This window comes from Sorex fumeus, unplaced genomic scaffold (assembly GCF_029834395.1).
Source record: "Sorex fumeus unplaced genomic scaffold, SorFum_2.1 ptg000038l, whole genome shotgun sequence".
NCBI classification, from domain to species: domain Eukaryota; kingdom Metazoa; phylum Chordata; class Mammalia; order Eulipotyphla; family Soricidae; genus Sorex; species Sorex fumeus.
This window is the reverse complement of record NW_026606095.1, coordinates 4770262-4786887: the sequence shown is the minus strand read 5'-3', so window position 1 is coordinate 4786887 and position 16626 is coordinate 4770262. Positions and strand designations below refer to the sequence as shown.

At 44.1% G+C, this 16626-nt stretch overlaps 1 protein-coding gene across 1 annotated transcript in view; it reads right to left on the bottom strand.

The window, feature by feature from the left end:
- LOC130027969 (guanine nucleotide-binding protein G(q) subunit alpha) overlaps positions 1 to 16626 on the bottom strand; it is a 278643-nt gene that overhangs the window by 45557 nt on the left and 216460 nt on the right. Inside the window, exons 4-5 of the mRNA XM_056118723.1 lie at positions 5344 to 5472; positions 1838 to 1967 (exon numbers count right to left, since the gene is read on the bottom strand). Coding sequence (XP_055974698.1) covers positions 1838 to 1967; positions 5344 to 5472 — 259 coding nt within the window. The remainder of the gene's footprint in view (positions 1 to 1837; positions 1968 to 5343; positions 5473 to 16626) is intronic.

The window sequence follows — 16626 nt, the reverse complement described above, 5'->3', positions numbered from 1 at the left end:
GATAAAGAGAAAAAGGTGAGGGTTTGGTTTAGATACATACTGACACATTAAAATATGTTATGGGGCGCATTATGTTGGGCGTGACGATGCAACGTGTGCTTGGAGGGGTCACAGCCAGACATGGCTGTGCTGGAGTGTTATCAAGGCCATCTACAGGCCCACTCAGCCCTGGCTGGAGCTCTCCTCACACTCTCTGAGAAGGCATTTCATTCTTTTGCAGCTGAAAAAACTGATGCCCCCGATTCTAGCAAGAGTGAAGTCGAGATAGAGTGCCATATATTTCTGAAAATGAATGTTTGAAATATTGGAGGTGAAGGAATGGTCTGAAACATTCCCCTCCCCTGAGCTGCCTTTGCTTGTCATCTCGAATGCGCTTTCCCCAGGACCCCAGGCAAAGGGGATGCTGATGGTACCCACCCCTAGATTTCTCTCAAAAATACATACCCCAGGGAAGTAATAACAAAGTCAGCTTTGGATTCAAGTTTGGACACAAATTTCTGAATCAAGAACAAAACACGACCTCTGGGGTTTGTTTCAGTGTTCTCTCGCCAAAAACTGGAGAAAGTGGACTATTAGAACTCAGAAATCCAATATATATATGAAAAAAAAAATACACTGGAAATGGAGGGCAGGGGCTGGGAGTAACAGAAAGGGAGAAGATGGGGAGGGAAGAGGAGAGGAGGAGAGGAGATGATTGAATATAAATATCCATACTGGAAGGAAAACATTTTATAGAAAGCCAGAATTATTATGTATCTAAAAACGTACAGCATTGAAGTATGCCAAATATTTCCAGAGGCTACCTCTTATTTTTCATTTGCTTTTAACTTGATTTTTTTTTTGTTTGGTTTTTGAGCCACACCCAGCAGTGTTCAGGGCTTACTCCTGGCTCTGTGCTCAAGGATCACTCTTGGTGGGCTCGGGGATCATACTGAACCCAAGTTGGCTGCATGCAAGGCAAGTGCCCTCCCGCTATACCACTGCTCCAGCTGACTCGCTCTTATTCTAAGCCATGACTTCTAAGCCTCTTTGCTTTCCACCAGTAAGAAGGCTCTTTAGTAGGTTCTGACAGCGGTCTTTCTGCCATCCCTGACTCCTGACAGCTGTGTAGAGCATCTCCTCCACTTCTGGGATGCGTGCACACCACAATTCAGTTCAAAGTCAGCTTCCTATGGCCCGTGAGCCTCCACCTGAACAAACACTGATGCATCACTGGGCCTCTTGCAGCCTCAACATCTGCTCCAACCTACTGGGTCTTCACTGATAGAGAAAGTCCAGGCCTGGGCCATGTCCCCACCTGGGTGTGCCCTGGACACTTCTCAACCACTCACTCTGAGCAGAGACAAAATGAAAATGACCCACAGAACTCTGTGAGGGCAGAAAGGCCTCAGTCCCCTCCCCACCAACTCCCACCCCGAGACCTTCACAACAAATTGAGTCACACAGTGAGCGCAGAATCACTCACATTTGCCAAGCCCGTTTCAGGGACCCACTAACAAAATAAACCAAAAAAATAAAAAAAAGGAGGAGGACTGAAGCCTCCAATGCTCCTGACTCAATTCTGCACCATCAGGGCCATAAACGCATCTGAGAACTCATCCAGAAAGTTCACAGTATCTGCATTCTCAGAACCTCTGCACGGCGTTCAGAGCCACAAATACAGTTTAGATCAGAGAACCCCAATGCTTTCTGTTAGGGTAGTTTGGGAGATAAAAAAAAAAAATAACTCACCAACATCTAAAAAGCTATGAAAGTCAGTTTCCCCCAGACCCTATATCCGATATGTTTTCATTTATTTGTATGTGGTACCAAAATGATTCGTGCAGAGACCACGCACCTCATTGTCAGACTCGACGAGCACTTGGTCGTATTCACTGAGGGCGACTAGGAACATGATGGAGGTGACATTCTCAAAGCAGTGGATCCATTTTCTCCTCTCGGACCGCTGGCCCCCGACGTCGACCATTCTGCAAGGTGAACAATACTCATATTAATGCACAAACAGAAGAAAATCAGTATAAATGATTTTACTTAAAAAAAAACAACTAAACTGTCTGAAGAGAAAATGCAGTGAGTTCTTAAGGAACATCTCCTTCGCTTTTTAACAATCAAAGCCAAGAAATTCTGGGTAGTAAATCACTGCCGTCATTTGAAAGTTTCTAAATGTATATGAAAAGTAAAATCTTGCTTAAAAGAAAGCAAGTCCTGCGCCAAGCCAAGCAAACTAGTGTTTTATTTCATCAAGCATTGAAGAGTCAGAAACAGTTTTCTGTAAGATGTAATAGGAAATACTGACTTTTCCTTTATTCCTCCTGCAATACAGAAATGAAGAGACTAGGATTTGTTTTCAAGGATGCTGGAAGAGGCTGCCTATAAATTTAGTTATTTTGTTTGTTTTTGTTTGGGGGCCCATCTAGTGGTGCTCAGAGCTTGTGCCTGGAGACTGTCTGGAGTGCAGGGATGGAACCCAGGTAGGCACCCTGCAACAACAGCACGTGCCTGCTGGACCATCTCTCCAGTCTGCCTACACATTAACCATAAGTGAAAGATATACTTTCAAGAAGAGGGTGTGATGCTTACAGGAAATGTAAGCACAACTTTACGACATCGGCAGTATAACTATAGCCATTGTCCCCTTGCAATGAGTGCGATACCTTAAGACAGGTATGTCCACACTAAGCAACATGGGTCAGCTGCATCAATTCAAACCACAACCCCACCTTGCCAATGTGCCTTGTATGGCAATTAAAACATCACAATGGCACAAAGACCAACACTTGACACTCTTCAAGGATTGATTTTTAACATCCAACTCCATCCTGAGTTGAGGAACTTATTCTGCCATCAATTAATCTGATCAGTAATATATATTATCTTGATATATAATGAAATAAGAAGCTGACTAGCAGTACTTGGTGTGAAATTTAATTCTTTAATTGTTGAATTCAAATTTCAACTAAAATGTGAGCCACGGCAACAGGGTAAATTTCACACACTGACAGTTTTAGGTATAAACACTTAATAGGTTTCTTTATGTGTTGGTTGAAAACTCGGTTTGTCCTAGTGTTTTCCTGCCACTAAATGCTAAAATTAAACTTGAGGATTTTCCAGTGACAGCTTCTAAAAGTTTAAGACATGGAAGGGATATCTGAGGGGTTAAAACAAATGATCTAGCAAGACCGATACACTACGGACTAAAACTAGAACTCATAAGTCTTTATGTAGATGTTAAAATGCTTGCTCTCCCTGATGACTAAAGTCACTTGTAAGCCACTCATATACACGAAATCCTCATTCTAAGACATAAGAAAGGCTAAACCCTGTAAGCTGCTTTTCATTGTGGCACGAAAGTTTTCTGAAGTCTTACTTCTATTATAATGATGAAATATGCCTTCTAAAAGTGCTAGTACACAGAGCACGGTAGAAAAAAAAATATTGCAACCTCCTTTCAAAATTCACTAATTACAAAGCAATTAGGAGACGAAACGCTCCATGAACTGCTGCATTTTGTAATACAGGGCACCAGAGCTACAAAGAACCTTGGTGACCACCCAATGCAACTGTTTAATGGGAGAAAAAGCCAAGTCTCAGAAATCTTTCTAACCTTGATGGGTTCATTCACTTGATGGGCATGTCTAATAGAATGCATATGGTGGCAATCAGCTACAGAGCAGGAACTGGCGAGAAGCAAGCACTGAGCCATGGCAGGGAGTGACGAGACCCCCTCATCAGAAACAGTGGCTGCACAGGACACAGAGACTTGGCTCCTCAGCCCTGACTGCACAAAGATGCTTGGTGGGAGTGACGAGTTCTCCCTAGGAACTCAGCTCCAGACACTCAAAAATGGACTCACACTGAGGGCTGGAGCCATAGCACAGCGAGTAGGGCATTTGCCTTGCACGCAGCCAACCCGGGTCTGATTTCCAGCATCCCATATGGTCCCCTGAGCACCACCAGGAGTAATTCCTGAGTGCATGAGCCAGGAGTGACCCCTATGCATCGCCGGGCGTGACCCCCTCCCCCCCAAAAAAAAAACAGACTCACACTAAGCCCTGGTATGCGGCCAGCTGGGTTGGATCCCTGAGCTATACCAGGAGGAAGCTCTGCCCGGGTAAGACCCAACACCTACGTATGTGTACATATATCACACTCACATACTTGCAGGGCTTTAGGTCCCAAAGCACCATATGGACCGTACTCTAAGAATACAACTGTGGGATTGTACAATGAAGTTTAAATAAAAGCACATCCAGGTTATTATTATTATTCTCTATCTAAAGAGAGAATAACTGCTAGAGTGATAGTACAATAGGCATGGCACTTGCCTTGCAAGTGGGTGACCCAGATTTGATCCCTGGCATCCCATATGGTCCCCTGAGTACAGGCAAGAGTGATCTCTGAGCACAGAGCAGCAGTAAGCCCTGAGTATAGCTGGGTGTGCCCCACCCCCCAATCAAAACTAAACCAAAAATAAAAGAGAAAGAGAAAGAAAAGAAAAATACATCTACTGAAGCATTATACAGCTAGAATAACAGTAGTGAGGAAGCAGAAAATCTTCATTCTATTTCCTTATGTCTATTTAGAATAGGTTAATCAATCCATTTTCAAAACCCTGTATTTAATTTTTTCCAACTTTGAGAAATACGTAACATTCAGTATTTTTATTCTACTGGAAAATTATGTATTGATACCAGGAAAAAAGCAAGCAAGTTTCTAAAAACATATAATTTCTACTATTTCTGGTGTCACACAATCCTTCACATTTCATACAAATCTGAAACTATGTCCATCATGCTCAGAGTTAACGCAACTCCAGATACTGTCAAACCAGTGTTTAAATAAGTGATTTTGCTCAACCACCAGTGAAGTACCACCAGCATACTACAGTTTCATTGTTCTGAAGAGAAAACACTCTTCCATCCTTACTCTGCCTACTCCACTTGCGTACTCGATAATAAAAATTGGTGTGAAGCTGATGCTGCTTAAAAATTTACATGATCTCGATATTCATAGCTGACCAGGCCTACTTAGGGTGTAAGCACTGTTTCTAAGTGATCACTCAGGCTGGAGTGATAGCACAGTGGGTAGGGCGTTTGCCTTGCACGCAGCCGACCGGGGCAACCCAGGTTTGATTCCTCCGCCCCTCTTGGGGTAGCCCAGCAAGCTACTGAGAGTATCTTGCCCGCACGGCAAAGCCTGGCAAGCTACCCGTGACATATCCGATATGTCAAACACAGTGACAATAAGTCTCACAATGGAGACGTTAATGGGCCCGCTCGAGCAAATCAATGAACAACGGGAGGACAGTGCTACAGTGCTACACATGCACTCAGTGACTACTACCTGAAAATGACACTTTGTAAGTCAAAGGGGTATTCGATGATGCCCGTGGTGGGGACTCGAACTCGAAGCACATCCTGTTGTGTAGGCAGGTAGGTCGGATCAGCAACTCGGTCCAAGTCGTTCAGATAGCTGCAGGGAAGAGGAGACACACAGGAAAGTCAGAGACACACTGCACTTAACTTGCATACCTGACTCTGATTTCCTGAGATTTTGTACAAACATTATGGGGGAGTAACGGTCTCATTCCCCTGACCCTGAAAGAGCCCCCAATACGGCAGCATTGGGAAAGATGAGTAAGGAGAGGCTGCTAAAATCTCGGGGCTGGGATGAATGGAGACGTTACTGGCACCTGCTTCAGTAAATCAATAAACAACGGGATGATAGTGATACAGTGATATGGTGATGGGTCTATGATTTCTTATCATATGTGGAGGGCCAGGCAACCATGACCAGAATGAGAATACAGGAATACAGGCAGGTTTTTTTTTTCTTATCAGCACAAAGAAACTGTCCTGCACCACCTCTCTGAAGCCTAATCCTTGTCAATCATACATCTCTTCTCTATCAGTATGATTATGTCATTTCACAAATGCTGCACCGTATTCATTTTTCTTGTGCTTCCAAATGCAAGAAGTAATTTGCAACATTTGGGAATGATGTTATTTCATATAACTGGCAGAAGTGACTATTCTGTGCACCAGCCTTATAATTTCTAAGAATTCCCTATGAGAGGCTCGTGCACAGATACAGTGCTGAAACATAAAACTACAGTGTGTATATGTAGAGTAAAAATAATGTGTGAAAAGGATGTAAGAAAAAGATGGAATCGTGAACAGGGTCCAAAGTAGGATAACAATGGATTTGTCCTGTCTCCCTTGCTACAAGGAGCTTAAGTTTATCAGGTTACACCCATCACAGTGCTCCCAAGTCACTCCCATTCCTTTCTTTATCTGTAACCACTTCTCTATGCTCTCCTCCCCAACCAGTTAATCAGCTTTTACCCCTAAACAGACTCTGTTAACTTGTAAGGTCAGATTCCTCAGAAATCTATGATTTTATATGTATGAGTGAAATATTATCTTTCTCCTCTCTTTATGTCTTACGAGTAGTTTACTTTAAAGCAATGTCCTTTTTGTATAGATACAGGAAGACAGTCAATATTATGCTTTTGTAACTTAGGATTTAATTGGCTTTGAATATTATTCACTCTCAGGCATCTGCTTTCTCGACTTAAGTCTCAGTTGCCTTTAGTTCCTAGCACCTCAAAAGCAGGGTCCTGAGGAGGGAGTGAATGGACCCAGGGCAAGCTATGAGCTGCCCTGGCATCGAAATGGGCCCGGCCAAGATTCTTAAATATAAGTTAAGAGCTGGATCATGGACAGATGCTGTTATGATTCAAAAGTATTGACAAGACTAGGATCCTGCTAGGGATAGGAAAGACTATCTGGCCTGGGCACTGTAGTCTGAGACCGAGATGGCCCTAGGAGAGCAATTCTATAAGCTTAATGCATTTCTTACTGTGTCCATACAAAATGATTAATATTATGAATGCTTGTATGTTTGTTGGACAAGGAGAGGAGAAACACACCCATGGGATTCCGCTCTAGGGTGGGTCATCCTGCTGAGAGATTTGTCCCAGAAGAAGTATCCCCTGAGGGAAAGAACTTTAACCCTATTGATTGTGACCACACCTATGTGTAAGCCCCAACCCCTCGTGGTTTTGGGGATTTAACTAGACTGTAAGAGTGGGCTGGGGGATCCAGATCCAGATTCCAGAGCCAGAAGGAGAATGAAGGGGGACTGAGGAGGAGAATGAAGTAGCATGGGGGAGGAAGAAGCAGGAGGAGAATCAGAGGAGAATGAAGAGAGGATTGGAATAAGCTGCAACTAAGACCCACCAGCCTGGCCCTCGTTTCCTTCTTTCTTTTGGCCTGCCCACCAATGGGCCTGCCCATCCCCATCAACCTCCCTGGGGTGGGGGAAGCGGCTTGAGACTACCAAATGCGGGTGGTGGGATAGACAGTTGCTGCCTTTCTATGTTTACACAATGGAAGGCATCAGATTCTTGATCTTTATGTCCACAAGTCAGGCAGGGAGTACTAAGACAGGGACCAGAAAATGCCCAGTATAAGCCTGGTGAAACTCAGCAAATCACAGACTTAGCTGACACCGGCCTTGGATAAGCACTTTGCCTTGCCCTTCATCACTCCTGCCTCGGTACTTCCATATTATTTGTTGGATGTTGGATTTCCCATGCTGAAATTTGGTTTTGGCATTTATGTGAATATCATTCGGACTAAGCAGTATTTCCATATTAATGATATTATATTTAAAACTAAATGTGGAAAACAATTTTAACATTGTCTTCTAGTTTCCTGGAATAACAAATCTGATTGGAACAAGGAAATGATATTATTGGGTTTTTGTTTGTTTTGTTTTGGGGCCGTACCCTGCAGTGCTCAGGGTTTACTTCTGGCCCTATGTTTAGGCCGGCTCAGGGGACCATATGGAATGCCAGGATCAAATACTTACCCGCTGTATTACTGTCCTGACCCTGGGAAATGATATTATTGCCCCTTTGAGGCATATTGATACTTCAAGACAAAAAAAAAAGTTATCTCCCTGGGCCTTCCTCCCGCACAGCAGTAAGTGCTCACACCAAACACATCAGCGTAGGTTGAGTTGGCAATAAACTGACTGTTGACTTGTATAAGTCTTTCAATATCTCTATTATATGAGACTATTATAGGGGACTGAGGGAAACGGTGCCTATGAGACTATGGACATGACAGACAGAAAACGCAAACACGCCTCTGAAAAACTCAAACATCTATTGGAAATCCACAAGACCATCCTCACCATTTAAGGACCCGACACAAACCCTGAATTCAGATCAGAGGCTCAAGAGAACTTCTGAGCCCACCAGGAAGCTAGCTCAGACACTTGCTCCAACTCCATGCCAAGGGAGGGGGAGCACAGAGGGTTGAGAATGCATGTGCCTGCGGAGCCCTGCGGGAGAGCTGACCAGGTTTGTTTTATGGGGACGAACAAATAATGCAGCAGTGGTTCTCACTCCGTTTGCCCAGGAGACTTTCAAGAACCCGCACCGGAAGTGGGTAATCACCATCACGATGCACGTCAGAAACTTCCTCGTCTCTTTTCGAGTTAGAAGGCAGACAGAGCACCCTGAACACATGGCAGGGTGAGACGGAGGCAGAGCATGCATGCATGCATGCGCGCACACACACACACACACACACACACACACACACACACACACACACACACACGTGTCTCTGAAAGGACTCTCAGAGCCTTTGCTCTACTGTGTTGTCAGTGACTGCTTTCCATGAATGCAGGTGTATCAACGGACTGACTGGAGCATCCCTGCATGCAGGAAGACTGTCCTCAGAATGCCCTTTGCTCCTGTTAATGTCCCCATAGATCATAGAGCCTAAGGGCTCCATCACTGCTACTCAGTGCCACCTGCTTGCTGGGCACTGCAGTCTGCCCCTGGTTCCCGGGATGGCCATAATCATGGCAGAGAGCCATTCCTGATAAGGCTTCAGGGCTTGGCCTTAGTGGAATGGCGCAGAAAGGCTCTCTGCACTCGCTTCAAGGGGAAAGAAAAAAAAAACCTAACAGGAGCCGCTTCAATATCTGCCAGTTACCATTTACAGCAGCAGCTCGAAACTCAACCCAACCAGAAAGAAGGCAGAAACCAATGAAACCATCTCCTGCAAGCAAACGCCAAATGATCTGCCTCCCCGAGAGCTGGGGGGCCCCAGAGACAGCAGGGCGGGAGCAAAGCAGACCATCTGTGCGGCAGGCAGGGTGCGGGCAGAGACTCACGCCCCCCACCAGCAGGGACAAACAGCACAGGGAACTGCTACCCCCAGCCCAAACGCTGGCCTGGTTCTGGGGTCAGAGAGGCAGGCACTCACACCATCGTCCTTATTCCCCATTTCCTCGGGGGAGGGGGGAACCTGTTTAATCTTCCTAAAATGGGAGTTCTGGCCACAACACGCCCTTTGTTGTTGCTGCTTGTTATCTTCGGAGTGTAGGGAATGGATAATCCCTTAACGGAACTGTGCTTTGCCTGGAAAACGCTCCATATTCTGAGGAACAAAACAGGTGGACAGTGGGGAGGCAGGGGTTTGTGGGCTCACATCGGATTATTCCATTCACTAAACCTTTTGCAAAGAAACACCGAGGGCTGAACACATTTATACCACAGTGTAAATTCAGGGAGTTAATTTTAGCTCTGATTTTGTTTTTGTAGGGCTGGTTTTGAGTGGCTGCTGAGGTCATTCTCAGGGTGGTGCTATGGGGACAGGCGCAAGGTCCATTTCCAAGGCAATGGATGTGTGACAAGTCGCTGGCACAGCATTCTCCAGGGTCAGGAAAAGCTCCGTCGTATCATACACGAGATTTATCGAACTGCTCAGAGACGAGACACAGTGAAAGGTCCACTAGAAACTAATTTAGCTGGTTAAAATCACCTCCCTCTCCCTCTTTCCACTCACAGGGATGAAATATCTTGCCATGGCTTTGAGACATTTAATAATCGAGAACTTGACAGCTGATTTTAAAAAAGAATTTTTCCCCCTATATGTGATGGACCCTAACCACGCAGGGGTCCTTGAGTCTTGGCTGGTCCAGCAATATTCAGCTAGGGGCCAGATCAAAGCAAATACTTAACATGGGATCCAAATCAGAACTTTTATTTGGGGAGGGCGTGTGTGTTACTGTAGTGGTCCGAAGAGCAGCTTCTATACCTTGTAAGAGAACACAAAGGCTCTGAGATATTGTGACCTATCTTTACACAATTAGCTCTCTGGACTATTACGGGCCTGGGTTATGAAATAAGTAAATTTTGTGCTAAAATGCTTTTGATTAATACAAAGACAATGCAGAAAGGAAAAGCAGCATTTGTTTATCTAATAACGGTGCTTCCTGCTCTTCTTTAGGGCCTGGCTAAATTATGTAATGGATATTATGTGTTTATACCCATCATTCTGAAGTTGTTAGGCCTTGTAATCCCAATTCAGGGAAAACTGAGGGAGGAGTACTAGGGTAACTGACAAATTCTGACACATCTGCTTTAATGGAACAAAGAGAACGCTGAAGGGTTTTGGTGAAAAGCAATGCAACAACAAGGATTTATGGAGCAAATAAAACTCAATAATCTTTTTCTTGCCATGCAAGGACTTCTGCAATTTAACAGCACATTCTGACCATGACATTCTGGTAGGTACTAGGATAGAAAATTCACAAGAGAAGATCCCTGCCTGCAAAAATATTACCAACTCGAAGGAAAGAAGAGGGTTATGGGAAGAAGAGAAATGATGGGATGAATTAGAAATGCCATGAATGTTTATACTTTTTTTGACAGTTGTTTTCCAAGAATCTCTTTGAACTATTCCTAATACTTGGTGATAATTCACAAAACACCCTTCTCTCGTATGATTTGCATGAAACAATGAAGGAAATCATGCCACCAAATTATAAATAAATATAAAACTGCTACTTTCTTTATACATATAACTTCAGAGTCATGTCTGACTAGGAGAAAAAAAAGTAAGAAGTAATTATGGGGATATAAACCATGACTTCAAAAGATGAAAAATAGAGAACAACTTAGAAGTCACAAAAATATTATGTTCAAATAATATTAATGTATTTTCTCTCTTGAATAGTTTCAGAAGAAATTCCAATTGTTCCTTAGTTTTGAGAGTTTTGAAAAGACCTTCAAATTTAATTTAAGCTCCAACTTCAGGAGTTTGCTTAAAATTTTTAATTAAAAAGGAACAGACACAGGGATAGAGAGATTGGTCAATGGGCTGGAGTGCATGCAGTGGATCCAGATTGAACTCTCAGGTCTGCCTGGACACCGCCCCCCACCCAAAGCATGCTGGGAACCACACCCAGCACCTCCAAGAGTGACCACTATACACTACCATGCGTGGCCACCCACAGAACCAAAAGAAAAAGAAAATTAAAAGGTAAATAAGTAAATAAATGGAAAATAAAATCCCACCACCTATCATTGGCAAGAGAACTGAAAACTGAATCATTAAAAAATTAAAATTAGGGAGCTTGTTTTAGTATTGAAGGGAAGAGAAAAACCAGAGCTAATGCGGCAAGTAGAACATATTTCCCTGAAAGTGGGGCTGAATACTTTTAAAGCAAGTAATAAGCATACAACCCTCAAGAACTAGGGCCTCTGGAGGCAAAAACCTGTGGGTGGTGAGTGGCAAAAACAAAACAAAACAAAAAACCCAAAAACTCTTGACATTAGCAACCAGCCCAAATAAACAGTGTGAAAATAAAAAATGGCCCATTGGGGCATCAAGAGTAGCATGTGCTGTATGATACAGATTTTAACGCTTCCGCTCAGGCACCCAATTCAGAGTTGAAGTCAGTTTTTAGATGCCACTGTCACATCGAAAATTACTTCGGGTATTCAGATAGAGAAGGGAGCACCAAATAAAGGATGTTTGGAGGATCCTCCCAGGAGGGGAGATGCATGTCGAAAGTAGACTATGGACTGAACATGTTTGCCACTCAATGCCTCTTTTGCAGACCACAACACCCAAACGGAGAGAGAGAACACAGGGGATTGCCCTGCCACAGAGACAGGGGGGATGGGGGGATGGGGGTGGGAGGGATATTATCCATGGTGGTGGAAAATGGGCACTGGTGGAGGGATGGGTATCTGATCATTGTATAATTGAAACCCAAGCACAAAAAATTGTAAATCTACAACTTTTAAAAAAAATAAAATAAAATAAAGGGGAAAAAAAAAAAAAGAAAATTACTTCGGGTAGAAGTCCACATTTTTAATTATTGAAAAGAAGGTTAGGAAAACTGGGTCGACTTCATTTAAAACATTTTTTTTTTATGAAGACCTCATTGTCAGCGCATGAGTGAGTCTTCTGGGACCTGAAAGCTAGATCGTGCCACGAGAGCTGACTTGACACTGTCACAGCCATAGACGCTAAGAAGAAACCAGAAGCACATGGCCACAGTGAAGTGGCATGTGACCACAACGGTACAAACAGAGGAAGCAAAAGATGGTCAAAGTGAACTTAAGGGAAAACCAGGCCCCCACACCTGGCAGACCCTCTGGTTACTGAGAAGCTGGCTACTATGCTGGTTTAGAGCAAAGGGTTACTTCCAACAAATATTGCTGGCCCTAATGGGTTTCTATGCGTCACACCCAGTACTACTCAGGTGTGACTTCTGGCTCCTGCACTCAAGGATCACTCTTAGAGAGCTTGTGGGACCTTAGGGAGTGCCAGGGACCAAATCTGGGTTGGCCGTGTGCAAGGCAAGTGCCCTACCTGCTGTATTATCTCTGGCCCCAATTCTCTCTCTCTCTCTCTCTCTCTCTCTCTCTCTCTCTCTCTCTCTCTCTCTCTCTTTATTACTGAGACACCATGAGGCACAGTTGGAGACTTACAAATTTCTGTGCTTGGGTTTCAATTATACAATGATCAAATACCCATCCCTCCACCAGTGCCCATTTCCCACCACCACAGATCCCAGTATCCCTCCCACCCCCATCCCACCCTTCCTCTGTGGCAGGGCATTCCCTTTTGTTCTCTCTCTCCTTTTGGGCGTTGTGGTTTGCAAAAGAGGCTTTGAGTGGCAATCATGTTCGGTCTATAGTCTACTTTCAGCATGCTTCTCCCACCCTGGGAGGATCCTCCCAACACCCTTTATTTGGTGCTCCCTTCTCTATCTGAGCTTCCTTTCCCCCTAGCATGTGTGGCTGGCCCTCAAGCCATGGAGCAAAATTCCTGGTACTAATCTCGTCTGGCACCAATTCTTATGACTCTTGAAGAGCTACTTGTTTTGGGTAAATCAATTTCCTTTTTTTCTCTTTAATACCTGGCATACCATGGATCACATTTAGGAAGGTATGGTCTTCATTAGAAATTTTATTCATAAAAAGGGTTTCCGATACTATACTGCATGTTTAAAACAAAAATGATTCATGGGGTTGGGCAAGTAAGTGGTAATCTCATAGTGATGAATGAAAACTACTCGAGGGAGAATATTCTATGGATCAAATCATGCATTCATTTTGATCTTTTTTCTTTGGCGTGGGTGGGTGGGAGGGTTTTGGATCATACCCTGCAGTTGTCAGGAGCAAGTCCTAGTGGTGCTTAGGAGACTATACTGGGTTGTGGGGATGGAACCACGTTGGCTAGGTGCCAGGCAACTGCCCTCCTATACTAATTCTCAGGCCATTAACATTTCAACTTTTCTCTCCCAAAGAACTAAATCAACCTTGAAAGTCAGATTTTTAGATCAAATTAAACATGTCACAGGAAGAGGGTACAACTTCATTTGGTAAGCAGCTTCAGCATTTTGTGAATCTTCTATTTGGTTCAAAAACCTGAGGCCTGATTTTACTACATGGCTTGGAGGCCAGCCACACATGCTAGGGGACAAGGGAGCTCAGATAGAGTACCAAATAAAGGATGTTGGGAGGATGCTCTCAGGACAGGAGAAGCATGCTGAAAGTAGACCATAGACCAAACATGAGTGCCACTCAATGCCTCTTTTGCAAGCCACAACACCCCAAAGGAGAGAGAGAACAAAGGGGAATGCCCTGCCACAGAGGCAGGGTGGGATGGGGGAGATGGGGGGTGGGAGGGATACTGGGACCCATGGTGGTGGAGGATGGGCACTGGTGGAGGGATGGGTACTTGATCATTGTATAACTGAAACCCAAGCACAAAAATTTGTAAGTCTATAACTGTACCTCATGGTGTCTCACTAAAAAAAAAAAAAAAAAAAAACAACCTGAGGCCATGAGTGTCAAATGGGGAACAGGTCCAATGTGTCTCTCAGCACTGGCCACAGCAAAGAGACTCTCCAGTCGACTGTCCAAGCAAATAAACTGACTTTATAACTAAAAACAAGAATAAAACAAGAGATAAGGAGATATAAAGAAGAGAGAGTGGTGCTGAAGGACTATATAAGGGTAAGCCTTGCAAGTGACAGAGCTGTTTTCATCTCTGGCGCTGCATATAGTTCTAGGGTGACCCCTGAGCACAGAGCCAAGAGCAAGCCCTGAACACAGCTCAGTGTGACCTACCTGCCTCCCAACCAAGACAGAGAGAAACACAGACAGAGTGAGAGAAAGAGATGAAGATTTTTGAATTATATCTCTTTTGTTTTGTTAATTTGTTCATCTCTTTCTGGGTACTGTTTTTGGGGCCACACCCAGTGGTGCTCAGGTAACCACATGGGATGCTGGGGACCAAACCCAGATCGGCCACGTGCAAAACAAGCACTCTACCCACCATGCTATCTCTCTGGCCCTTATATGTTAACCTCCAAAGCTCTTGATAATTTTGTTTGTTTAAGGGCCACACCAGGAGGTATTCAGGGCCCACTCCTGGCTTTACTAAACTCAGGAATCACACCAGGCAGAGGTTGGGGGAACAATATGGCAGGCCAAGGATCAAATTTGGGAGGCTGCCTGCAAGGCAAACACCCTACCTGCTGGACTACCTCTCCTGCTCCTCTCTGTTAACTAATTTTGACACAATTTTTATGTTTCTAAATCATCATCAAAGAACATTAGAATATTCTCCCCCCCCAGTCAGTCTTGAAATGCAATGGCAATACTTAATTCATTTATTTTACACATACTGTTGACAATCTGTTATATATTAAATTTAAAGCATTGTGGGTGTTGGGAGAGGTGGGCACAGGGACTTGATACAATATGTACATGTGCATGAATATGTATTTGCCTTTGGGGCCACCGGGCTACCTGAGAAACAAAAGACACCACAGATGAATCAATTCAGAAATAATCAAGTGCTGAAGCATGAGCTGTTAACTAAGGATGCAGTAGGAAGGGAAAGAGGCTACAAACAATAGGCACTGAAGGGTATTGTCGAGAAATGGCCGGGGCACAGGCTGCACCTTCAGAGAGAAGGGAATCTGGAGTCAGAAAAGCAGCCAGGAGAGAGACGGGAAGACGGCAGCAAAGACATGCTATGCACTCAACTTTCCTTACCCAGTTGTCTTACAACACAGCTCGCTGGAAGCTGAGACACCGTGCAAGGCACCGTGTGAGAAGCTCAGTGGAAAAGAAAGGCAGGATTCGCTCCTTTTTATTTTTCTTTCTTTTTGGGTCACACCTGGCGATGCACAGGGGTTACTCCTGGAAGTATCCCTGGCGGTGCTCAGGGGACCCTATGGGATGCTGGGAATCGAACCCCGGGTTGGCCACGTGCAAGGCAAACGCCCTACCTGCTGTGCTATCACTCCAGCCCCAAGGATTAATTGCTCCTTGAGGGGCCCGCGGTCTGGCAAGGGACAGGCCCAGGGTCAGTGACCAGAAAGTTCTGGTGATCAGAAGCTTGACTCAGTCAGAGCAGAAGGGGGCAGGAGAGAGCCTCTGCCTCACTCTGCAGCCAACTGAAGCTGGTTGCTGGTGCTTAGGGACAGAAGCTTCCTTCTGTTGGGACTGCAGTCCTAACAGTGACAAGAGTATTGGCCTTGCATGCGGCCAACTCTGTTTCACCCCACATGGTCCCCAGGGCCTGCCAGGAGTGATCCCTGAGCAGAGAACCATGTGTAAGGCAGATATGGTCCCCAAACAAAACCACAAAAGAGAAATTTCCTTTCATCGGGATGAAATTTATCTATAATTTTAGTTAAAGGCTCTGCTCCTTTAACTAAATTATACATCAAAATCAAATGTTCACTTTAGAGCAAGAAACCACAGAGATAATAAAGCACATCAGAATCGGACTTGGTGATGGGAGTACAAATAAAGAGAACGGGTCCCTCTTCTCCCCTAGATAAATCATGTACGCTGACAAAAAGCCTGTAAGTCTTGTCCTGGTTTATTAAAATTATTACTATTAAAACTTACTATTATTAAAACATTTGATTCAACTGTACTAGCTGAGTTCATTGTGGAAGACATTGGGTTTTTTTTAAAAAATTTTGTTTTTTCTTTTTGCTTGCTTGCTTCACTCTTGCAAAGTCTATTAGGAGATAGGCCTTATTAGAAAACCAAATAAAACAAAAATAGAATACGTCACTCCAGTGAAAAACTGACACCCTGTGTTATTAATATCACTCTTCAAAAGAAAACCAACATATTCAAAATCATTGCCTTCATCATTGCTCAAGACAGATGTTTAGGAATTTATAAACAAAATAATCTATCTGTTCCTGGTGATCACAGTAAATGTGGAAGAGGTACCAGGTTTTCACTGGATTGCATACGATAATTTTTTCAAG